Source organism: Pongo pygmaeus, chromosome 4 (genome assembly GCF_028885625.2).
Source record: "Pongo pygmaeus isolate AG05252 chromosome 4, NHGRI_mPonPyg2-v2.0_pri, whole genome shotgun sequence".
Lineage (NCBI taxonomy): Eukaryota > Metazoa > Chordata > Mammalia > Primates > Hominidae > Pongo > Pongo pygmaeus.
Window position 1 is genome coordinate 81,768,775 of NC_072377.2, and position 27,249 is coordinate 81,796,023.

Here is a 27,249-nt window from a genome sequence, read left to right on the forward strand (position 1 = left end):
TATAGGTGTTATTTGGAACGAAAGAATTACTTCATTGAAAGGACTATACTAAAAATATTTCTCAATTAAATATATTTCAGAAAATAACACCTACACATAAAATACGCTTATCAATCAACATAATTATAACTAAAACAAGAAAATTTTCTATGGTCATTACTGACAACATCTGACCTCAAATGAGGACATATTCCAATCAATAACACAAACAAACAAACATGGCACCTGAATGTGTGACTATAGTTTTGTGCCTCATGAATATGCTGGGGCATTTTAAGAACATAAATAATCCCCTTGTGGTTCTCACCCTTTTGACTGTCCCATTCACATGAGTGATACCCCATCATCAGTAACATTTTTCATTCCCTGCAGCCATTCTCAACTAGGAGAAGTGGAGGGTCACAGTGATATGAGGCCACTTTCTCCCTAGCTTTTATTTTCTGTAGTAAATGATGCAAAAAGAAAGAACAAAGGCATAGAAATAGGAAAGAATACAGAGTGTTAATAGAACCACAAATATTCCACTGGGATTAGAATTTAGTGTGTGTGGCTGGGCACGGTTGCCCATGCCTGTAATCCCAGCACTTTGGGAGGCTGAGGTGGGTGGATCGCTTGAGCCCAGGAGGTTGAGACCAGCCTGGGCAACATGGAGAAACCCTTCTCTATTAAAAATACAAAAAATTAGCCAAGCATGGTAGTGCATGCCTATAGTCCCAGCTACCCAGGAGGCTGAGGTGGGAGGATCACCTGAGACTTGGAGGTCGAGGCTGCAGAGAGCTGGGATCATGCCACTGCATTCCAGCTTGGGTGACAGAGCAAGACTCCGAAAAAAAAAAAAAAAAGAAAGAAAGAAAGAGAGATAGAAAGAAAGAAAGAAAGAGAAAGAGAGAGAGAAAGAAAGAAAGAAAGAGAAAGAAAAAGAAAGAAAGAAAGAAAGAAAGAAAGACAGACAAGGTGGGTAGGGTTAAGACGAGGTAGGTTTGGGCAAGCTAGCCTGAGTTTACTGAACTCAAATGGCAATGGGCCATCAGGACAGGTGAATTTAATATCCATCTGGCAGTTGTATAGAAGGACTTGGGGTTGGGAAAGCATTGGTCAGAGGATGACCAATGGCAATGGTCTATGCAGGTAATGAAGAGCTGATCTAGAATAGTGGCAGTAGGGAAAGAAGAAACAGACATGAGAACGCACAGAACATATAGGAGTTGGTAACTATCTAAACATACAGAATGACAGAGTAGTCAGAGATAATTCTGGGGCTTCAGATCTGGGAGAATGAAAAGAATGCTGGTGACAAATGGTAGAGCATGTCTTTCGATTGTATTAGGTTTGGAAAACCAGTAGCCTCAGAGAGGTCTAAAAATTTGGTATGCATTTGGGAAGAAAAGCTGAAACTTATTGTAAAGACTGAAAGATGTTACCATGGAAGTAATTAATATAAATGTTTTAGCTGAAGCTATAGGAGTGAATGAGGTCTCACACAGGAAAAATTTAGAGGGAAAAAAAGAAGACTAAAGAAAAATTCATTCACATCAACTAATATCTCGAAAGACTAATGTGTACTAAGTACTAATTTGGGGTCAACATTCACACTTGGGTGTAAAAAGTGAAGCAACCAAAAGAATGAATGGTCATTCTTTCATTCAGAATGAAAGGTCAAAAAAGTAAGAACAAAAGGGATGCAGAGACTTTTAAGTAGTAGGGGAACAGTCATACAAAAAGATCAAGAATAAGAGAAGGCTACTGGGTTTGGGGAAGGATCATAGCTGCCTTTTCAGAGAGCAGTATGTGTAGGATAGAGTTGGAAATAACTGGGTTAAGAAGTACAAGATGCAGGATATGTAGATTATTTTTCTAAACTCACTCTCACTCATGTACACACACACTGTTTTTTTCACTCCATGCTCCCTTTCTCTCTCTTTAAATGCTGAAAAAACCTGAATGCTACAGTTGGCAGAAAAGGAACGAATGGAGAAAGAGATTAAAGGTGCAAAGGAGACAGATGATTATTAACAAAACAAGACCAAAAGAAGTAGGAGTTACCCTTGGGGAAGTGGATGCGAATCTTACACAGAGCTGCATTCAAAGGAAAAGTAGGGTAAATGGAGATTGTGAGTTAGAGAGCAGAGACACTGACTGTGGATGGCAGCTGTCTTCTAAAGAAAGTGGCTAAGCTCAGAGGCTGTAGGTAAGGGAACAGAATTAAATGTTGACTTACAACTTGAATAGTGTAAAAAGAGGAGAAAAAAAAAAAAAGCAGGATACTTAAGAGTTACCAAAAAATTTAGGTTACTTTTAGCATTTGATGTTCTCCAATACTGTTGATCTTTTATGGAATTTTAAAAAATGTTAAAACTGTTGTTTTATAGTTACATAGTGTGCTACACTGATCTTTCATATTTTATTTTTAACATAACACTTGAAAGAAGTAAGGTAGGTACTAGCATGTCTGCTTTACAGATAAGGAAACTGAAACAAAGATATTCTCTCCCAACAAGTAGAACACTATGCTTATCTCATAGGACTACCATAAAAATTAACTGTTTTGAAAGCCATGTATTCAAGGTAACTCCTAGGTCACATTTTCATGCTCAATGCCCTCAAAACACATTGTCTGGATGAAAAAAAAGAAAAGAAAGAGTAAAAATACAGATTTAGTTAGGCTGCAGATATAAGGCATATGAATTTTCAGCACTAACATACTGTCATGCTAAATTCAAGTAAAGTACCCACCATCCGCCTTCATTACTCATAATTTAGAGCAGAAGCCACAAAACTTGGTGCAAGGAGGACTTTTCCACAATTATAGTCGCCTATTATTAGAAAATAGGTATATTCTGTAATTGCATGGTATACACCAAATCATTCAGAAAGAAACAGAAATAAATAAGTAGTTATGGTAGCTCCAAGGTGGAGAATACTTATTCTACTTATTCCAATTGCTAAACTAAAGCAAAAAACTCCATAGTCCTGTCTGCCTATTATAGATAGGAAAAGGCATTCTAATATAAAGAAAATAAGCCACCTAAGGGAAACACATGAACACAAAACTATCAACAATGTAAGCGAAACCCGAATTTCTCAAAGGCCTTGGTTCACTGCAATAGTTTGAGGTTTTTTATACTGACGTTCTATAGGAAAATATTTTTAACTGTCAAGAGATTTAATCTGATCACTGAAAGTCTTTGACAAAGAAGAAACAAACAAAATCACTGACCTGGAGTGCCCCTGTGGCTTTTATCTTCTTTTGTTTTTTTCAGGGGGAGGAAGGGGTACAACACAACATGATGTTCAACCACTGTGGCTTTTTAATGGGATCCTAAAGCTCTGCTTCTAATACTACAGAGGCACTGAAGTCTATAATTTTTCAACTGTTACAAAATTTCCTAAGAATAACTTCCACCACTTGACACTCACTGATTTCTTGTTCTGTCATTTTAAAAAAATACTTCTTACTCTGGGTTGTACTTACTGTCAATTTGTAACTCTTTTTATTTTCAATAACATTTTAAACTTTCTGGTAATTTGATGTAAGTACGAAATGAGAGTACGTCAGACTCACTAAGTGATAAGTTTTTATATGAGGCCAGATTAATAAACCATAAAATCTCTTAAGATTTTATGTGAATTTTTTAAAAATAAAAATCTTAGGTTATTTTATATACAGACACAAGTTTTAAATATAAATTCAAGTTTAAGATGGGTTTTAATATATGCAAGAAAATGTGAAATAAGGCAAGACAAATACTAGCCAATTTTTAAAACATTCTTTAACAATAAATCTCTGGATGGGGGAGGGCAATTGTCTATTTCAATAAATTAATTTTCATCTTTGCCTACTCAGATAACATATTGAAGAGATTCAAGTTAACAGAACAAATAAACGAAAACAATATTGGATTAAGAAGAAATCGAACTGAATCAAAGGCAGAGTTTGGCCATATTTTCAACAAACAGAATAACACAGTTATATATAAAACTACAATACTTGAAGTCTAGCATGAACATGGTCCATTTATAGGAAGGGTGTGATTATTAAAGACCAGAAAGATAATTATCATTAGTTCTGAATTCTATATTTTTATTCTTTTAACTAGACCTGAAATCAGATAGAATACATTTTATATTAATAACTACATTTTTGCAATTCAGTGTTACAAACGTTATTACCAAAAAGCATTATTATTTTATTATATAAGTGGTTCTTGCATTTGTTTTTAAATAAATGGCTACGCAAATTCTTACTAACTAAAGAATGTATACTCTTTAATTAAAGCTTTAAAACACACTCTATTATGCAAAATGCCCAGTATTTTTAAAAAGTGAATAGTCTCAATTTCTTATGATGCATGTATACTTATAATTCTTTGCTCAATACTACTTTTGTGACTTCCTTTCACTTCCCCTTCAGCAAAACCCCCCCTTGTCACAACCTAGCCAAGAACAAAAAAGGTCATATGCATAAGAGTTCCTTGATTTCAGTGGCAAGGGATGAGATTTTTTAAAGTTTCTAGCATTTCTGCAGAGGTGGGTTATAAGGGAAAGGCTTATCTAGAAAAAATAAAATCACAGGAGTAGATGAGGATGGTGTTGTTTATTTTAGTTGCTATAAGAATATTTACCTTCAATTACAACAAATGTATAATCTCTTACCTTAGTGACTCTTCTGGATTCAGATTCACTTTCAGATTCTGACTCTGATTCAGAATCTGAAGAACTGTCTTCTATTGAACTAGATTCGTCATTTGAAGAATCTGAAGTTTTAGATTTTTCATTTTCCTTCTCCCCATCTTCAGAATCACTACATATAATAGTAAATTTTGAAATATGAACTTTAACTCCTTTATATAAGTAGTTTATATAAAAAATGGTTTTTAAATTCCAGAATACATTAATGAGGTAATAAAAAAGGTATTACCCATAACCAAATAAATTAGAACCCATTCAAATTCAATTCTATCCTGTCATACACATTTCAAATGCAAAAAGTCATACAATGACACTAAACAATATAATAAAAAACAATGTAGAAAACATTAAATGTTCAATTTACCAAGAATTAAGTACTACCAGTAACAACGTTAAAGATATTTAGGCTGATTTTTTAAAATGCTATCTCAAAATACTGTGTCTGTGTGTGTGTGTGTGTGTGTGTGTGTGTGTGTGTGTGTATATATGTGTGTATATATGTATATATACATATATACGCGTATATATGTATATATATGTATATGAGACAGGATCTCATTGTCACCGAGGCTGGAGTACAGTGGTGCAATCATGGCTCACTGCAGCCTCGACCTCCCGGGCTCAAGCGATGCTCCCATTTCAGCCTCCCAAGTAGTTGGGACTACAGGCGTGCACCACCACATCCAGCTAATTTTATATTTTTTGTAGAGACAGGGTCTCACTAGGTTGCCTAGGCTGGTCTGGAACTTCTGGGCTCAAGTAATCCTCCCAACGTGGCCTCCCAAAATATTGGGATTATAGGCTTGAGCCACCACACCTGGTTTAGTAATATATTTAAATATTTATATATCTACTTTTGCTAAAATAGACCTGTATTTTATACATTTTCTATCCAAGAAAATTACTTACACAAGTTCCCAAATGTGACCTTAAACACATTCTATGAGAAAATGTTAACCAGTTCAAAGGAAATTCTTCTAAAGTACTATCTTGCTAAAAATTTAAGCTAATCAAATATAAACTTTTAAAATATCAAATGATCATACCTAAGTGCTTAACACCATTCATTTGTTCACCTGCTCAACAAACATTTATTAATTATTGACTACATGTTGGCATTATGTTAGGTGCTAAGGATAACGATGGTTAGTAAGACACAGAGGATCTCTGTGTGTCTACCCTACAGGGTCTACAGTCCACTGGAGGATACAGATAAGGTTGCAGTGATAATACAGTATAATAAGTAATAAGTAATAAATTATAGTGTGTCAGGAGAACATTTGGAGAGACACCTAAACAAACTTAATCCAATTAGGAATGCTTCCTGGAGAAAGAGACATATAAGCCAAGATATAGGAGTAAGGCTGGCAGATGGGCAGGGAAGCAGTTCTCCAAGGAGAAGGAATAACATGTGAGATGACCAAACACCCTTCTCTCAGGGGATGACAGATGCCTTGTGGTGTTTTATATTTTCCTGGAAACTAAAGGTCTAGTTCTCTCTACCACATGTGTGTGTATTTTTTTAAGAATCTACTGTGGGCCAGAAAGGGCTAGGCGTTTCATACCAATCATACCAATTATCTAATTTAAATGCACTTTTCCTGGGTACATTATTATCCCATTTACAATAATGAAATTAATATTCAGAAAGGTTAAATAACCTGCTCAAGGGCACATAACAAGAGGGGCAGAACTAGAATCTGAACTCAAGCCTGTCTCATTCCAAAGTCCGTATTTTTTCCACTATGTCATACTATCTCCCTTCAAATGAAAATACCTTGAAATGTAAAATTTAAATTTGGTCATAAATATTTATGATTACTAAAGGGTGGTTTTTGAAGATGCTTAAAGCTTATTAGGAGCTTTAAAAAATTATCATACTGGCAAAGTTAAAAAAAATTCTGAGAGGGAGAAAAATACAGGGGGAGGGAGAGGAGTGAGGCAAGGAAAGAATCAATATTTCCTAGAATTGATTTTTGTGGAGGAAATATGATTGCTGTTTATTAAAAATGGAGCCATGGTAACATCTCAGAGCACATGTAATTACATTTGAAGACTGAAAAATATGTTGTTGTTTTTCCCTGGCAAAAAAAATGGCAATTTATTATCCCCAATTCACTGGTTAAAATGTGTACTTAAAAATATAAGGTTTAGAATGTATTTGTGGTTCTCTTTGTAATAAACAATTCTTTTAAATTCAAACATGAGTAAAGAGAAAAATCCATTTCTGAAAAAAAGAATAATAAACCTAATACATGACTACAAATTTCTAGTATACTGACTTTTGCCATCTGAAAGGACATTTCATGCACTGAACAAAACTTTCCCTTTCTAGAAACAGGACATGTTTTATAACTCATATCATCATAGACATGCTGATATTAAACCAGAAGTACAGGATTTCTCTCAAAGACAAGGCTATTATAAACCAAGTAGCTCCTTTGCTGCAACAAGTGAATGATTCTAAATATATTTAACTTCTAGCTTTTAAGATAAGATTTTAAAAGTAAAAGTGTTATTTTATTATGCATCACTCAATTTTGATGGTAATTATTGTTTACCTTACTGCTTAGAGTTTCAGATGTTAATCTAATGAAAAGAATTTACTGGTAACTAGGTTTTTAACTTTGCAATGATGAAAAGCCTGTATTAATTTAACCTACAGATTTCATTTGTTCTGAACAGGAAAAACAATATAAATCACTTTTAAAATCATTAAATCCTGACTTAAATTAATAAAGTCATAATTAGGGCATTATGCTGTGTTTGTTATGGAAGTGGCAGGGCGAGCTGCTTTAATTACTGTCTGTAATAAAAGGAGCAGAGAGCGTACTGCGCCCCAATCAGTGCTGTCAGCCACGGCTGAGCCGGGCTGCAAGCTCATCAAGTGAGCGGGCAGCAGGCTCCCGGGGAAAGGACCATCATGTCAGCAGAGGCCAACAGAGTTGCACAATCCAAGATATTAGCCCCAATTACTCAAAATTTTAATGACACTTTAATACATGATAATGTTATTGATAATGGGAGATCTTAAAAAGTGCTAACACTTAAAGATCTTATGACCGTCTTCCTTCACAGCCCTTGACTCTAATATTTGGATCATAATCTTTTTAATATAACATTATTTAGAAAAATCAATTGTCTTGGTTACATAATGGCAAAGTGTTGAAGGATTTAATTTTAGCCCTCAGCAAAATTGCTACAAAAGGTAATTAAGTGTTTCATACCTATTGCTTGATCACTTAACTCAGCCTTCCAAGGTTATACCAATTTTCAAAATGTAACCCCAAGATATGTTCAAGTTCAAAATGAAAGCTAAGCATTACAAGTAGGAAAATAATGTGAACAACTAGCACTTTAATTTTAAAAAGATTTAATATCTGGAAAAAAATACACACTTTTTTTCTCTCACCATTTTTTGATTAATAAGAAACATCTCTGCCTGGGGCAAACTTTCACAGAATATTTTTTGAAGGAAATTCTGACAAAATAAATTACCTTTTTCCTTTGGCTTTTGAGTTCCTCTTGGCTGTTCTTTTGTTTTCTAGGCCTGACTCCCTTCCACTCTCACTGTCCTCCTCACTGGAGGAGTCCTCACTGCTGTCCTCATTGCTGTCTCCTTCCTCCCCACTTTCGCCTTGTTCTCCAATTTCACTTCCAGATTCACTCTCTGAAAAACAGAACCAGATGTTCTTAGATTTATAGTCATTTAATTAGACACACGGACACGTGTAACTGTCAATATTCATCACAAATGAAACCAGATGTTGAATTTTAGTTCAGTGGACACCACTTGTTTAACATTTTATTCCCACACCCCATTATTTCAGCTCTATGAATTCCTTTAGCACAGTGAGCTTGGAGGGAGGCAGATAGAGAGAGGATGCTCTGACAATGAGTAGAGAAAAGCTAAGCAAAGGTGAACCAAGTAAACCAAATTTGAGGGAATCCACTTCAAACCCCAAAGTATATAGCTATGTCAAAAGCTTTCTTTTAAAGAATTACATAAGGATTGATGTAAGGCTAAAGAAATAATTTCGAATTCTTCTGCGTGTAATGGGAAATTCTATTTAGAGTAAAAGAAGGCAACAGTTGAATCTTCTTAGGAACAAATTTTGAGAGGAAAATGAGCCATTCACATCACCTGGAAAGACCTCCAAATTCAAAGACAATAGGCAAAATGACTAATAAAAGAGTTATTACTTATTCGAGCCAGTAAACGAGTTTTCCATAGGTCAAAGAGATGATCAAGTTACATTGAGGAATTATACTTTTAAATGTTTTATGTGTAAATTATGGTATGCTAGGACTGTTTGCAGAAGAGAATACATGAAGAATATATGTGTATTTCTTAAGTGAAGCATAATTTTTTACTATTTAAAATGACTATAACTACAGAGTTGTGTCCCAGACAAAAGGACAAACTGTTGCACTGCCTGTGATCTATGTAACGAAGCCCTCTTAGGCAGGAACATAACCTTTAATTAAACATTCTAATGGTTAAATAATACCAACATCAGGAAGGTCCATCACAGTCAAAAGCTAGGACTGCCTGTATTCTTTTAAGATGGCTTGCAAGGGGTACAAGCATGGGTTCTCAAGTTAGTGTTCGGATTCAGATCCTGGCTCTTCTACTTGCCAGTTGTAAAACTGAGCAAGTTATTCAACTTCTCTGGGTTTTGGTTTCCTTTTCAGCAAATGGGGATAATACTAGTTACTTTTCAGAGGTGTTGTGAAGATTAAATGATTTGAAACATATAAAGGTGATTAGAACACAACAGGGTCTGCCACAGGGTAAGGTGCTCATCATTATCATCATTTACAAACAGGAAAGTTTATTTTACTAAAATAAAGCTACTAAATAAGGACATTTTAGATTTGTGGTAATATCCAAGTTACACACACATACATATTAAGTCAGATAACTGGCTTATGCTATAAACAATGAAAAGAAATTACAGGTAACGTATCACAGATTAATTTATCAGATATTAAAAACAAAGACTTTTGATAAGGAAGACAGAGAAAAGAAGAGTGAATTACCTTAGAGTAGGGTAGTAGATAACCAAGTAAGAGTGACAGGCCCTGGTTCTCCAAGGAATAAAGATTTTAGAGAAAGTTGGGTGTCATTTGGTCTTGGGTCAGATTTGCCTATTAGGTTAAGTGTTAATAAGAGCATCAGAAAGTGACTACAATCTATTTTTCATTATGCAAATCACTCACAGAATGTTAGCAATGAAGGGACTTTAAGAAATATTTAACTGTACCCCTTCATTTATCTGATATAGAGAAAAGTAGGTGCCTTATTCAATTTGCATAGGTAAAACCCAGGGCCTCTAAATCCTTCCTATTAAGCATTCTTTTCACTGCATATAGTTACCCTCAATCTTTACTTTGATTTTTTTACAGTATATAGAGACTTATAGTATATAGAGACTTAATAATTTTAGCTTTATCTCTATATAGGTTCACAGAAAGAGATGAGTATAAAATGAAAGAGAAAAAGACTCTTCAAGGTATAAAATAAACTTTATGTTTTTATAAAAGAAAGTTACTTTTAAAGACCCCACTAAAAGTTTATCAAGTGTAAAATTGTGTTTTTCAATAGATATATTAGGCATTGTGGTATAGAATTCAGAAAAGTATGAGTTCCTGTTTCAGCTATACCAATGTATTAGCTACTGTCCAAGAGATATTGTAAAGTAAAAAGAGAATTTAGTAATTAAAAATTACTTTGAAAACTAAAGAGTGATATATAAATGAAAGGGATTATTTTGATAATACAAACTTCACTTAAAACTACCTGCTGAATATTATGGATTAGGCCTTGTTTCTGAGATATACAATGTAATCTACTATGTAAATAATATATGCCAATAAATTATAAAACCCACCACTGTCACTGCTACTATCAGAAGAGTCCTCCTCTTCCTCAGATTCAGAATAAAACTTCTTAGCAGAATTCTCTTGCTTTGCTTTTCCTGCTGGGGTCCATTCTTTCGCCTGTTTAAACAAATAAAGTAAATATAAATGAATTCTCAGAGATTTAGAGTTCTGGCAAACTTAATCATTAAGAACATAACTGAATTCAAAAGCAAGCTTAAGGCCTCCACAGAGAATGCAACTGTTAGAAGTCCTGGCATTAAGGCTGATTCACTTTACTCCTAAATACAGCAACACAGACTCTCACTCAGAGCCCCTATGTTAAACCAACAATCTTATTTTAAATATACAATTTTTAAAACTTTTGTGTTTGTTGGCCCACAGAAGATTTAAACAAAAGTAATATATCCTAAAATAGGTGAGCGAAACTAGAAGCAGATACAATAACAGCAATAACAAACACAAGTTGATAGCTTGACACTGAGGGAGAAGAGAGAAAAAAAAAAAAGAAAGAAAAGAAAATATTTAGTGTAGGCAATAAATTGTCCTAACCATCTCAACAGCCTAAATCCTGGAGTAATCCTTGACTTCTCTCTTTTTCTCATATCCTAAACATCTAAGTCATCAAGAAATCCTGTAGCTACCCTGGTCTGACCCACCCTTCTCTCCTGGACTACTCGTTACCTTGCTTCTACGGCCCCTCCACCCTGCCCCCAGCAAACAAACTTTGCAAAACACAGCATCTAGAATAATTCTATTAAAACCTAAATCAGATTAAGCTCCTTTTTGGCCTGAAACCCTGCAGTGGCTCCCCATTTTACTCAGAGAAAAAGCCGAAGTCCCTACAACAGTCTGCGCAGCCCAATACAACCATCCTTTCATGACTGCGCCTCCACAACAGTCCCCGTCGCCTGACTCTCTGACCTCTTGCTGCTCACCCTCTTGCCTGACCTGCTCTGGCCACGCCTTACTGTTCCTCCAAATGTCCCAGGCATGCTCCCAGTTTAGGGCCTTCACCCTAGCTCTCGGCACTTCCAACACCATCCCCCGCCCCCACCTTTTTTTTTTTTTTTTTTTTAATCACAGCATGTATTACTTTTTAACTTACTATACAATCTACTTGTTTTTTTAAACTGTTGGTCTATCCCTGGTAGAATGTAAGTTTCTAGAGAGCAGGGAATTTAAAATATTTTCTGCAATTTTTTTTTTTTTTTTTGAGACGGAGTCTCGCTCTGTCGCCCAGGCTGGAGTATGGTGACAGGATCTCGGCTCACTGCAACCTCTGCCTCCTAGGTTCAAGCAATTGCCCTGCCTCATCCTCCCAAGTAGCTGGGATCACAGGCACCCACCACCATGCCCAGCTAATTTTTGTATTTTTAGTAGAGACGGGATTTCACTACGTTGGCCAGGCTGGTCTCTAACTCCTGACCTCAGGTGATCCGCCTGCCTCGACCTCCCAAAGTGCTGGGATTACAGGTGTGAGCCACCATGTCCAGCCTATTTTGTTCAATTTTAAGTGTGGCTGACACAATAAATACTAATTATATTTCTTAGCCTCTTAAAGACTTCAATATTAAATTCAGAAACATGCTTAAGAAAAATATTGACTTTAGTGTTTACTAAATATTGTATTAGTAATAGCATTTACTAATATGAGCCCCTTTAATCACTTTAATACAGTGTATTAGTTTGCTTTTATAGTCATGGCCTTGATTTGTCAAGAAGAAATTAAATCATGCTTCATATATGATTTTTTAAAAAGCAGTTGAGACTCATTTATTTATTGTACCTTTGAGTTTTTCCTAAGTGCAAATCTTTGCTAGAGTACATATTTTGTACTCTATCATATTTTGTATTTTGGTAATCAATAGCTTACCAACCAAAAAAAGTCCAGGACCAGATGGATTCACAGCCGAATTCTACCAGAGGTACAAGGAGGAACTGGTACCATTCCTTCTGAAACTATTCCAATCAATAGAAAAAGAGGGAATCCTCCCTAACTCATTTTATGAGGCCAGCATCATCCTGATACCAAAGCCTGGCAGAGACACAACCAAAAAAGACAATTTTAGACCAATATCCTTGATGAACATTGATGCAAAAATCCTCAATAAAATACTGACAAACCGAATCCAGCAGCACATCAAAAAGCTTATCCACCATGATCAAGTGGGCTTCATCCCTGGGATGCAAGGCTGGTTCAACATACGCAAATCAATAAATATAATCCAGCATATAAACAGAACCAAAGACAAAAACCACATGATTATCTCAATAGATGCAGAAAAGGCCTTTGACAAAATTCAACAACGCTTCATCCTAAAAACTCTCAATAAATTAGGTATTGATGGGACATATCTCAAAATAATAAGAGCTACCTATGACAAACCCCCAGCTAATATCATACTGAATGGGCAAAAACTGAAAGCATTCCCTTTGAAAATTGGCACAAGACAGGGATGCCCTCTCTCACCACTTCTATTCAACTTAGTGTTGGAAGTTCTGGCCAGGGCAATTAGGCAGGAGAAGGAAATAAAGGGTATTCAATTAGGAAAAGAGGAAGTCAAATTGTCCCTGTTTGCAGATGACATGATTATATATCTAGAAAACCCCACTGTCTCAGCCCAAAATCTCCTTAAGCTGATAAGCAACTTCAGCAAAGTCTCAGGATACAAAATCAAGGTGCAAAAGTCAAAAGCATTCTTATACACCAATAACAGACAAACAGAGAGCCAAGTCATGAGTGAACTCCCATTCACAACTGCTTCAAAGAGAATAAAATACCTAGGAATCCAACTTACAAGGGATGTAAAGGACCTCTTCAAGGAGAACTACAAAGCACTGCTCAATGAAATAAAAGAGGATACAAACAAATGGAAGAACATTCCATGCTCATGGGTAGGAAGAATCAATATCGTGAAAATGGCCATAATGCCCAAGGTAATTTATAGATTCAATGCCATCCCCATCAAGCTACCAATGACTTTCTTCACAGAATTGGAAAAAACTACTTTAAAGTTCATATGGAACCAAAAAAGAGCCCGCATCGCCAAGTCAATCCTAAGCCTAAAGAACAAAACTGGAGGGATCATGCTACCTGACCTCAAACTATACTACAAGGCTACAGTAACCAAAACAGCATGGTACTGGTACCACAACAGAGATATAGATCAATGGAACAGAACAGAGCCCTCAGAAATAATGCCACATATCTACAACCATCTGATCTTTGACAAACCTGACAAAAACAAGCAATGGGGAAAGGATTCCCTATTTAATAAATGGTGCTGGGAAAACTGGCTAGCCATATGTAGAAAGCTGAAACTGGATCCCTTCCTTACACCTTGTACAAAAATTAATTCAAGATGGATTGAAGACTTACATGTTAGATCTAAAACCATAAAAACCCTAGAAGAAAACCTAGGCATCACCATTCAGGACATAGGCATGGGCAAGGACTTCATGTCTAAAACACCAAAAGCAATGGCAACAAAAGCCAAAATTGACAAATGGGATCTAATTAAACTAAAGAGTTTCTGCATAGCAAAAGAAACTACCATCAGAGTGAACAGGCAACCTACAAAATGGGAGAAAATTTTCACAACCTACTCATCTGACAAAGGGCTAATAACCAGAATTTACAATGAACTCCAACAAATTTACAAGAAAAAAACAAACAACCCCATCAAAAACTGGGCAAAGGATATGAACAGACACTTCTCAAAAGAAGACATTTATGCAGCCAAAAAACACATGAAAAAATGCTCATCACCACTGGCCATCAGAGAAATGCAAATCAAAACCACAATGAGATACCATCTCACATCAGTTAGAATGGCAATCATTAAAAAGTCAGGAAACGACAGGTGCTGGAGAGGATGTGGAGAAACAGGAACACTTTTACACTGTTGGTGGGCGTGTAAACTAGTTCAACCCTTGTGGAAGTCAGTGTGGTGATTCCTCAGGGATCTAGAACTAGAAATACCATTTGACCCAGCCATCCCATTACTGGGTATATACCCGAAGGATTATAAATCATGCTGCTATAAAGACACATGCACACGTATGTTTATTGCGGCACTATTCACAATAGCAAAGACTTGAAACCAACCCAAATGTCCAACAATGATAGATTGGATTAAGAAAATGTGGCACATATACACTGTGGAATACTATGCAGCCATAAAAAACGATGACTTCATGTCCTTTGTAGGGACATGGATGAAACTGGAAACCATCATTCTCAGCAAACTATCACTAGGACAAAAAACCAAACACCGCATGTTCTCACTCATAGGTGGGAATTGAACAATGAGAACACATGGACACAGGAAGGGGAACATCACACTGCGGGGACTGTTGTGGGGTAGGGGGAGAGGGGAGGGATAGCATTTGGAGATATACCTAATGCTAAATGACAAGTTAATGGGCACAGCACACCAACATGGCACATGTATACATATGTAACAAACCTGCACATTGTGCACATGTACCCTAAAACTTAAAGTATAATAATAAAATAAAAATAAAAATAACCCCCCCCCCACACACACACACACAATCTCCATATGATTATAATGCGCAGCTACATTTAAAAACCACTAGTCTAAGGCTGGGTGATGTAGCTCATACCTGTACTCTCAGCACTTTGGGAGCTGAGGCAGGAGGATGGCTTGAGCCCAGGAGTTTGAGGCTGCAGTGAGCTATGATCGCACCACTGCACTCCAGCCTGGGTGACAGAGCAAAACCATGTCTCAAAAAAATAAGTAAAAACAAATAAAAATAAAACCACTGATCTAGAGGGTTTAAGGTATGTTGCTTAAAAAGAGAAGCTTGAATATATTTGAATAAGATGCTTATATAAGATCAGCAGTATGGCTTTCTTTTATATGTATTTAAAATGCTTCTGTCTACAAAGATAGTATTCTATAAACAAAGCTCTCCTATATTTGGTAAACTCTGAAGTCCGTATTTTTCTTAAATCCAAACATATTTCTCTGAGGTCTGATAAAAAGTTTGTTGGATTAATTTAATAACACTAAATCAACAGTTTCGGAAAACCAGACTTCTATGCTCAAACGTGCATTTTTTCTTGACATGGCCACGAAGTCTATGGAGTTTCAGGTTTTAAAAGGCCAAAGACGAACAATAAAAGTGTCTGAATTTGTATTGTGGTCCTTTATGACTAAAAGACCACATTATCATTCTAAGAAAAAGGAATAATAGGGAAAAGAAAAGAAAAGAAGAGAACATAGATGCTAATTTGAAAGTTCCTATGAAGGATAAAATATCGACAGATGTGTTTATAAAGCAAAATACCCTTCATATGCAGAAGGTGGTCTTTCTGTCAGTAGAGAAGAAAGGACTTTCTAGAACTAAGCAAATAAATTATTAACTAAGGATCTTCAAAACTTACTGGGATCATAATATAAATATATATTATATCCTATATCCTAGAAATGGTGGTGTGTAATTCAAAGTGACTTCTACTGTCAATCTGACTAGGTTCCCTGTCATTTTGATTAAAATATCAGATTATCTAAACCTAGCCCATTTTTCTTACTAAGTTATATTTCACAGTTACAAGACTTGACCCTGTAAGATCACTTTACAGGAAAACTAGAATAACATAGTATATTATACACATGAAATACAGTGACATGACTTGGAAGGGAGATGAAGTAGAGTGAGAGACAAGAAAGATAATATGGACATTATTTTTTGTATTGTAGCTGCACTTAAAAAGAAAACTATCTACATTATTTTTATACTTAATTGTGTCCCTCATAGTATAATTTTAAGCCAATTGTCTCAGAGTCCAAGCTCTGTTTTCTGCATGGCATCAACAGACAGTGACAGTTTTATCAAACTATGTTCCATCAGTTATAATGATTCTCTGTAAGTTACCAATTATTAATTTCATAAATATAATCAGCAAAATGAAAAAGAAATTAATTTGTCTCTGTTGAATTGGACAGGTAAAATGAACATAATATGTTTTATTTAAGTACTGTCCCTATAAGGTAGTTAATGCTTAGAAGAGCACATGAAAATGGAAGAAGCTAGCCAACAAACCAATCAGCCAATAAAGAATACTGCTGAGACCAAATTAAATTGCATAGCATTGCTATCAACTCTGAGAAGATAACGCTTTTTGGTGGGTGGGGGCAGCAAGGAGGCAGAGATAAGGCAGAAATAGGGGAAGGATAAAAGGATAGTTCTACTTGGGCTAAAACATCATGTACCCCATAATGAAAAAAAAAAAAAAAAAACGAACCATAAAAACAACAAACAAGCATAATAAGAAATTAGGAGAGAAAGTATGTCCGTAGGAGGAACCATAACAAAGAACACTCTCTTTATATTCTAGTATCTGATCAAAAGTTGCACAAATAGGCTGGGCATGGTGACTCACACTTGTAATCCCAGCACTTTGGTAGGCTGAGGCGGGCAGATCACTTGAGGTCACGAGTTTGAGACCAGCCTGGCCAACATGGCGAAACCCCATCTCTACTAAAAATACAAAAATTAGCCAAGCATGGTGGCATGTGGCTGTAATCCCAGCTACTTGGGAAGCTAAGGCAGGAGAATCTCTTGAACCTGGAAGGCGGAGCTTGCAGTGAGCCAAGATCACGCCTCTGCACTCCAGCCTGGGTGACAGAGCAAGACTCTGTCTCAAAAAAAAAAAAAAAATTTGCACAAATAAGGCAACTCTTTTGAAGAGTACTTAAGAGTATGCAGATTTGAGTAAAAATCAACAAACTCAGCTGCAAGGAGGGATAGACATGTAATTGCTTCTCATATTTTTACATATTACTACTGTTACAAATTTTTGGCTGTCTCTAAGTACAGATCATTTGTCACAACATAAAAATAATGGTGCTAAGTACTAAGGATAATACAGATTTGCAAACAAGCTCAAGGTTCCTCTCCTCATATTACATAATAAAATACATTAACAGCATGGACAGTGAACTCAGACCTGGGATGGAATATGGTTCTATCACTTACTTGCCATGTGAACTTAGGCAATTTACTTCAGTTATCTAAGACTTGGCTTCCTCGTCTGCAAAGTGGGAATAACAATAACCACCACTTACGATCATTATTAGGTTTAAACAAGATAATTTTTGTAAAACATTATCATCATACACTGTCAGGGGTTCCTAAACAGTGCTATCATTAATTCCGGCCATGCTTCAAAGCCAGGATAAGTTGGAGTGGTTAAGAGAAACATTTAATAATTTCTCAGAGGAATCAAATTACATGGCCATGATCATTATAGAAATTCTATTTATTAAAGTAATAAAGGTTTTCTTCCACTGTATACAGAAAAGTTAAGAGCAAGGAGGTTAACTCACTTTCCCACAGGAATTAGTAAAGAACTCCAGTTATCTGAATCCTAATTCAATGTATCTTTTCCACCAGAAAATTATCCAGAATACAATTCTTAACTACTCTTTTTTTGTTAACTCCACATTTTAAAGTATTAAATATATTTTGCATAACTGCTAAATACAATTAGAAGGCCTCTCTCCTTATTTTTTCTTGTATATATAAGAAAGAAACAGATATTAGAAAAGAATGTTAATTCTTTTATCTCAATGGCCAGCATTTTTTTTAAAGATTGAGAAAAAGAGTATTTATATAGCAAATTTTTTTTGATGAGAAAGCACCATATTATTCACTTTGTGACTTTGTCAAAGGACATTCTTGGTACACAATGCTCCCTATTTATGTTTAGGCTTCACTTAAAAATGGTTCATCAAAAAATCTAGAACACTTTGTGTGGTTTTTCTGAAAGAGAACAGCAGAAATTATTCAGAAGGATATTGTCAGGAAGCTTACAAATCTCTAAACAAAGTAGAAAAAACTTGATCCAATGAAACTAAATACCTTAGAAATTGAATCTGCACAGCTACAAATGCAATAGCACAAATGTGGGTGGCACTGATGCAGAGAATTCAGTTCTCTATTTCCTTGAAGAAAAGGAACAGTACATGTACAATGGCATAGGAATACTATAATATTTAGTTGCTATAAAGGCAAGGTATATCTAACACATTACATTTAGAAATACTAGAACAATTTTCAATTTTCAACTCTCCAAAAAAGCTTTTATATAAAACAACAGCTACTCTAGAGTCTTCCACTGCTTTAGCAAAATTAATTTCAGAAAGGTCAACTTACCAACTCTATTACTTCTACATTTCGAACTGATGGGTCGGGCGCCACCTCTGGCCAATTAGATAATTCCAGGTACCCAGTAGCTTTAATGTTGAGAGTATGAGATAAGGTGCCAAGCTGGAAATGATCTCTATCTATTAAAAATAGGGAAAAATATAAAATAAACAATATGAGCTGTATATAACAGAAAACAATCATAATCAGAGCTCAAGGTAATTGGCATATTACCTCAAATGTCAAGGAATAAATATAAACTAGGAAGCTCTTCATAGGTCAAAAAACTGATTTCAGTCCATAGATTACAATAATCTCCCCCATAATGGTCAATAAAAAAGCTAATCAGTCAGTGTGTTTAGAGGTGTTGCTCTGAAATGTAGCTTCTCTAAAAATTACTTTACTGTGAATATTAAGAATGACAGCACAGTTAAACAATCCATATACATGTCTTGGCACAAACACATCCAGAATTTTAATAGTTTTTCTACAAAACTGAATTGCTTTTTATCGCTTGACAACATTAAATAAGAAACAATATGAAAACCAAGGTATATAACTATTTGATTCCAACTGGAATGGCTATTTGTAAGGTGGTAAAATACGTAATTAGTCCTTTTAAAAAGCTGGGACACATAAGTCAACTTCCCTCTTTGAAAAACCAGTTTAAATATAGAGGGATACTTTTTATAAAATAATTCCTCCTAGAAAAACTGATATTAGTGTACACAGAATATTTACTTAATAACTCACTATTAAAAGGAATTATATTTCTTATAAAACTATTTAAAAGAGAAATAAAGTCATTATTTATAAGAATAACATAGTTTTCATCTATTGCCCAGTTTAAATGTTAGAATAAAGTCAGAACACTTAAAATTATTTAGTAAATAAGGTCTACAAAAATATAAACTTTAATATAAAACTTGCTTTTTAGAGCAGATGAATGAGTAGAAAGCATGCTATTCTTATATATTTATATATGCGAATCATTTATATTTCCTAAGAGATAAATTTTAAGCACATTAGAAATGGCAACATCTTGTCATAATTTTTTAGGTAACATATATTTTGTAGTTATATTCTGATAATACCTTTAAAAGGAGACTCAAGTAGTGGTGCAGGCTTTTGTGCTAGGAATATTTTTTTGGCATATTTACTTAAAGCTCCACTCTTTTCATTCGGAACAATAAGCTGCCTAATAAATCTTGTACGGTCTCTGATGTCGTAGTTTTGATCATACTTGCCGAGATTTAATATGTACTGGGTAAGCAATTTTGTCTGTTGGAAAAAAACAGATCAAGATGAGAATACAGTTATTTATGATTATTGATAACTCTGGATAAACATATTTAAAGAGGTAATAAAAATGAATGGTTATGTCAAACAAATGTTGTTCCATAGGGAATACGCATTTCTAATGCTGCAAATGGAATTTTGAAGCCAAAGCACATGTCCTCTTCTGTACTGGGTAGGTGAATGCTGAGTATTGAGAAGCAGCCATGTGCTAGATTATTAAACCGCTGAAGTGGAAAGAAAGGCATCATTAAAAAAATAATCATATATGGCAAACCCGCTGAAGGGTCTACGTGAGAATAATGAATGTGGAAATACAACTAAAAACATGGCACTCAAAACTTAATCGGAAAAATATGCAGGACATCAAAACATCAGAGAGTATTAGGGGGCTGGCAAACTGCTTCTCCTGAGGTGTGTTTTATGAAGAGATACTGTCCCTGGCATAAGCAGTGTCTGCACTCTGACTGCACTCAGTTACTTTACCCTGAATTATGACCCATTAAAGCAGACACATGAATCACTGAACTGGATTACTGCAAATTATTTGCAGTGCATTTGGCTGTTACTTTTTCATAAAAGCAAGCTGCTGATGCCGTCTAAAAACTAGGATAAAAGACTTCTTCCATTTTTCCCCCATGCTGCTTATAGCCTCTAGTAATATTGGTCATTTATTTATTTATGTAAGGGAACAACTTATTATAGTAGCTTTTACACCATAATAAGACTTCCTAAGTCAATTTTTGAATGTACTACATTAACATATATTGAAATAATTTTAATAATAATTAAACCAAAATTGAAATGTTAACAAAATAGGTTTGTATTTTAAACTACAGTTATTTTATTGAAAAAGCATAGTTTTAACAAGAAGGCTACATGTGTACAATTTTAACTATAAGCCAAATAGAATTCATAATACATGGGAAAAATAAACTGAGAAACACTAAATCATTTACTTTAGATTTTGTGCACATTAGAAGCAGATAAAAAATAAAATCAATCAAGTTAGGCAGAGCTAAAGACGATTCTAGAACAATAAGTCAAAGTACAGAAATGGCGTGGTAAACTCTTTTACAATAATTGCTTAAGATAATTGATTTGATAGAAAGCAACCTTATTTCAGTAGCAGAGTAGTTAAAAAGGATTAACCTAGTTTTATTAAAGTAGAATTATAAAAAATACAAGTGAAAATGTTAATAGAGCTATTCTGATTTTGGGTAGCAACAATTGCTATTCACTAATTGCTAGACCATGTTGGTTCAAGTACAGGCAAGAAAATTTCTATGATTCATTTTTTAAAGACAATTAGCAAAATATTCACCAACTGAGGAATACAATTCAAAACCAGCTTAAAAGAAAATGTGGTACACTAAACCGTGTAATTAACTTGCTGGAAAAACCTGCGAAATCCACTTAATCATTAGTTTTCTCAAATGTGGAGTTAGAATTCACAACTTGGTTAACTCTAAAGTCCATTTGAGTGCTGAGATTTTAAATCTGCAACTAAAATAAATCAAAGAAAGAGTCTCTTAATTGCAATGATCTTTTTGAGCTAGCAGAATGATACATTTGGCTTATATTTCTTAGCCCAAAATTAATTTTTAGGAAATTAAACATTTTCAATATGTTAACAATTTTGAAAGTTAGGTAGGGCATTTAAAGTAATTAAAATTATATAATTTAAAAATTTTTATTGACTGTAAAATGCATTATATTGTAAGCTTATAAATAAGTTTTATTAAAATGTATTTTCAAAAATAACATTCTTTTCTAAAAGATAAAAACATATTTGTGTACAACGATGCACTAAAACCATAAGCAGAATAATTATTCACCACACATTTACATACATTAATCAGTTTCTTCAGTGTATGTATCTAGTAACAAGGCATTGGTATTTCTCTGGAGAATACATTTTTATATGGCCTAAGTTTTTTTTAAAAAATAAAATTGCAATCTTTTTCAAAATTAAATTCTGCAGTGAGTAATTATAAAATTGTTGACATTTTCAACTTTCTTCTCTGTAGACCATATTTGGGTATAATGGAGAAAATACCCTCTTTACAGTATTTCTGGACAATCATGTAATCTCAGAGAAAATTCTACTGAATGAAGAATAGTACCAACCCTTGCTTTTATGTTAAAAACTGTAAATATTTCAAACCCAAATATTAAGCTTTTCCCCCATGTAGTCAATAAAAAATTTTTAGAATATTGACAAAATTTTCAAATAATTATTTTATTTATCCTTTTAAAAATATTTCATCAATTTAGATACTACAAAACCAACTGCCTTCTCAATTTCATTTCATTTTAGACAATATAAATTTTTCTAATTAAAAACAGGTGCTCCATCAAAAGAGTCTTCACAATAGGTGAGATAGTGCAAATGACAACCTCTTGATTAAATCTTGAGCTCTCACCATTTAACCTGTTCAGTTCTTCCCTTGCCTGTACAGGGAAAACTTTCAAAGTCTTTCTGTTTGCAAGACTTGTTTCTAATAATTGCTATTTGCTAAAATTTTTCAAAAGGTAAAATTTTTTGGCATTTACTAGTGACACTTTAAATAATCCAAACAATTTGTGAACCAAAACTTAACCAATATACAGAAGACTCAATTATCAATAAAAAATGTTTAAGCCAATATAAGAAACTTAATTTACAAAGCAGTTCTTCACAAAATCATGTATCTAAAATTCGGTTGCTAATATGCACTAAAGACAGTGTGTACTGTTATGCTATAGAATGGTTCTTCAACATCAGTTTCATCACAAGAATTCTATAGTTCGGTCAAACTGTGTATACTAATATCAGTAAATTTGACAACTACGGTTTTATTTCAACTGGCTGAATAAGCAGTTTGTTTGCATGCACAACAACCAATTCCCAAAACATTTCTCTTCCATAGTTTTCTTAATTTAATAAGAATATTGATTTTTACCATGACAACATCCTTTCATCAAAAACAATTTTATCTTCAATGTTAAGCTTTTTAATTTACAACAGCATTTGCAATATTTTTGACAGAATAAACTTCCAAAAGCTTTACTTTGTTCCCATTTGCAGCCCTGACCAAACAAATATACAAATACATTGAATGAAAAAAGTCTATTTTTGGAATTAACTGATTTTCTATTTCAAAACCAGCAGTGTTGGGCCTTTTTTCTACTAATGGAGCCAACACATTAACAGCTATTGTTTCATTTTTCATATGTGCATAAGAAAACATAGAATAAAAGTAAAAAACTAATTTTCAAAGTTATTTGATCTAAATGAGGTCATGTTTCACACAGAATTATATAAACATCTTCTGCACTTGTACGTATTAAATTACCTTAATGCATAATCTTAAAATAACTACTAGCTCTTTAAATGGATGTTGATCTTTTTGTAGCAGATTGTTGTGTCTTCTGGTTGTTGTGTGGTCAATGAGATCACTAGCACTCTCATGATGGTTGGTAAATGTCAACAAATATTTTATGCATGTTAAGTACTAAGTGGAAATTTAGCACTTTATTCTTTGTTAAATGTACACTTCCATTTTAAAAAATGTATTGCTGATGATTTTATAACAAGATAAAAAGAGAACTGCCGAATAATAAAACAAACTTTAGACTTACACTATACGATAAATGACAAAACTACTGTAGCAAGAGTGCTTTCACCACTCTCTTTAATGACCTAGGACAGGACTATTCAGTCTTTACTCCTGCACATATTTCACCTATAACCAACCTCTAACTTCCCATGTTTTCCTTTAATTCCACCCACTGGCAGCCTGGAGCTTCATGCATCTCACAGGCCATGGCAACACTTGCTGGTATATCAAGTTGCTGGCAAATGAAGCATTGTTAAATACTCATCTCTCCACCTCCAGCAAAGCAAAAGACAGCTTTTCCCACCTGCTTTGTCAGACTATACTTCATTTATCAGCACAAATCCTGCCTGCTGTTCTAAAAGGAAGAAGTTAGTTATGTTACATCTAGAAAGGGTGGGAAAAAGGTATAGCCTTTCAGATTTAAATGGCTCACATATTAAAACGAAATCTCTGTTCACTGCACTTGTGTCTTAACATGCCACTGGACAAAATTATGGCAGAAGATAGAAGACCTCAAAGCGGAGGTCTACAAATTAACTGTGCTATTTTAATGCAAATATTAGTGATATTACTTCATTAAAAATTTGGGACAAATCCTAAACTAGATGGCATGGAGACAACAGGCATAAATTAGATCTGTCCAGGGAAACTGTTAGGAAGAAAATAGACAACATTTAAGTAAACAATCATGACATTTTAATATCACCAGAGGCTCAATCCAAAACCAGATGGGACATTAATTAAATAGTACTTTTAAATTTGTTTTATTCACAAATTACACAAGATAAGCAATGACAATATAATGTATTATCATTAACAAAAATATTCAATATCATATATACAGCTATTTATTAAATTTTGTTTTCAGCCTAATTTTCCTGCTTAGATTTAAGGAACCATTATTGGTACCAACTAATGGCTAATGCTATCCAGACACTAATTATATCAATTACATTTTCTTCAGATTGACTCTAAGTCACTGTGACACAGGAAAAATGAATTTGAGGAACTGTTACATAAAAATTAAGAAATTCATTATTACACAGTGAAACCCCGTCTCTACCAAAAATACAAAAAATTAGCCGGGCATGGTGGCAGGCGCCTATAGTCCCAGCTACTCAGGAGGCTGAGGCAGAAGAATGGCATGAACCGGGGAGGCGGAGCTTGCAGTGAGCCGAGATCGCGCCACTGCACTCCAGCCTGGGAGACACAGCGAGACTCGTCTCAAAAAAAAAAAAAAAAGAAATTCATTATTTAAAAGACTTCTCAAAATACTCTGACAATAAACTGGTAAATATTTATTCAAGCAATAGCTTTCTTCTAATAGATTATAAGTCAGTACAAATAACTAAAAAGGTCTCTTAAAATATAGTCCTAATATATATTTTACCATTAATACTATAGTTCTAATAATACCTTTACTATTACATAAAAAGGACACAGAAGTCTGCATTCAGCATAGTAAAGATTTATATTGGTTCTACATTGTTGTTATTTTTTAACAGGATGATACAAACAAATATGTTTGGTAAATGAAGTAAACCCTACATAGAATTCTTAACTTACACCAGAGGCAAACCTAAGCAGTACCGTTGTTCCATCTAATTAGTTTCTTTCTTTCTTTCTTTCTTTTGAGATGGAGTTTTGCTCTGATTGCCCAGGCTAGAGTGCAATGGTGCGATCTCAGCTCACTGCAACCTCTGCCAACCAGGTTCAAGTGATTCTCCTGCCTCAGCCTCCCAAGGAACTAGGATTACAGGCATGTGCCACCACACCCGGCTAATTTTTTTGTATTTTTAGTAGAGACGGGGTTTCACCATGTTGGTCAGGCTGGTCTCAAACTCCCGACCTCAGGTGATCTGCCTGTCTCGGCCTCCTAAAGTGCTGGGATCACAGGCATGAGCCACTGTGCCCAGCCTTAATTAGTTTCTTAATTTCATGACTAAACAGGATTCTTTATGTGACCTAGATGGAATTTCTGAATTTAATAGTATCCATCTTTTTGTCAACTTGAAAAGTTTTCTGTAAGGTCTTCCTTTCTATATTATATTTACTTGAGTTTTTCAATGCCAAGAAAACATATCAAAGAAAGGGTAGAGATGTCACTTCAGAGTGTCCAAGTCTCCTTTTGTTAAATCACATTAAAGAGGCTTTGGGGGAAGGAGATTTCTCCAAAGACCTGAATCACGGGCAAGAGAGAATCTGCTTTTAACTTTAGGAGGAATCCCTAAAACATCAGTGTGATTTACAAAATCTCTCACTAAGAGTAAAAAAGAACTCGAGAAAGCACTTTCTTTTTTAATAGCAGAAAAGTAGAAACTTAATTGTCTGACAGAGATAGTAATTAAATTATATCTACACATATCCATATTTCAAAAACAAGATATTTAGCAAAAAAAGTTGCAAACGTATACATAAAGTAGAATATCTACTTATGTAAAATTTGAAAACTCGCAAGAACAATCATACATTGCTTATGGATGCATATTCATATAATAAAAATATAAAACATGGATGATTGAATGAAACACACCAACAAGGTGGCAGTGGTTACCAATGGGGAAGAAAGGAAGGTGTGAACAGAAGCTTGAGATTCTAGTTCTATACATCTTACATTAAATAAATAAATAAAGGCAAATGTGAATATCAACTTAATCCTAGTGGTAGATATACACATATGCATTTATGCTATTAGGTACTTTGCCATAGGTTTGCAATATTTCATAACTAAAAATAAAAATAAGCTAAGAAAAACATTAACTTATGGCACTTATCACTACATTTAAAAGATGACACACTATTAGAGTTTAAAAACAAAAGCATCTTTTATTCATTAACTTTTAAATTGTTATTAATTCATTTAATTAAATCCTACCTTTCTTCCTCAAACTTCAGCAGACTATTTCAATGAAGTCATGCTAAATCTTCATACTGCCTTAACAGTTCTAGATTTCAGCAACTTCAACTGGTTTCAGTCTTTCAACTTTTTCCCCACATAAAAGTGAAATTACTCCTCTGTGAGAGTATTCTAAGAGTGTTTTTTACTCTTAATACTTATTTCTAACCATTTTTTTCTTCACAAACTAAAAAAAAAAGAGGGCTGGGGAGATTTCAGCATCCTACTTAGAAAATCTCAGTAGGATAAACCCAAATCAGTAGTTTTTTTTCCTAATAAGAATACACTTTTTCTCAGTAACTAGACTAGTTTCTTTACTGTAAATCATCATGTTCCCTAAGAAGAATACAGCAGTTGCTCGCTAGGGTTACAAAAGAAAGATAACTAAAATGAACTAGGCATTGTTACGTGCAAGGAAATCTAAGCATTTTACATGAACTGTTTCGTGTTATCCTCATAATAACTTTGTGAGGTAGGTACAGTCAGTTCTGCTCTAATGCTTGTTTTGAAAATGTGCATTTGTTCCAACTCAGTTGGCATACTAGGGAATGATTTGGGCATAACATGAATTTTGTGGTGATTTCTTCTGCAAGAAATACTAGGTGAAGGCATAAAAATGCACCCAGCTAAACAGAGATGTGTAGGAATACACAAAACATACATACCTCAAATATGTACTTCAGAGGTTAACATCTACATGTG

General features: G+C 34.4%; 1 protein-coding gene across 2 annotated transcripts in view; it reads right to left on the bottom strand.

The window, feature by feature from the left end:
* Window positions 1-27,249, bottom strand: part of AP3B1 (adaptor related protein complex 3 subunit beta 1) — a 289,899-nt gene that overhangs the window by 100,634 nt on the left and 162,016 nt on the right. For both annotated transcript variants that reach the window (XM_054487813.2, XM_054487814.2), the window contains exons 16-20: window positions 19,848-20,034; window positions 18,763-18,893; window positions 10,584-10,692; window positions 8,188-8,359; window positions 4,654-4,801 (exon numbers count right to left, since the gene is read on the bottom strand). In XM_054487813.2, coding sequence (XP_054343788.1) covers window positions 4,654-4,801; window positions 8,188-8,359; window positions 10,584-10,692; window positions 18,763-18,893; window positions 19,848-20,034 — 747 coding nt within the window. The remainder of the gene's footprint in view (window positions 1-4,653; window positions 4,802-8,187; window positions 8,360-10,583; window positions 10,693-18,762; window positions 18,894-19,847; window positions 20,035-27,249) is intronic.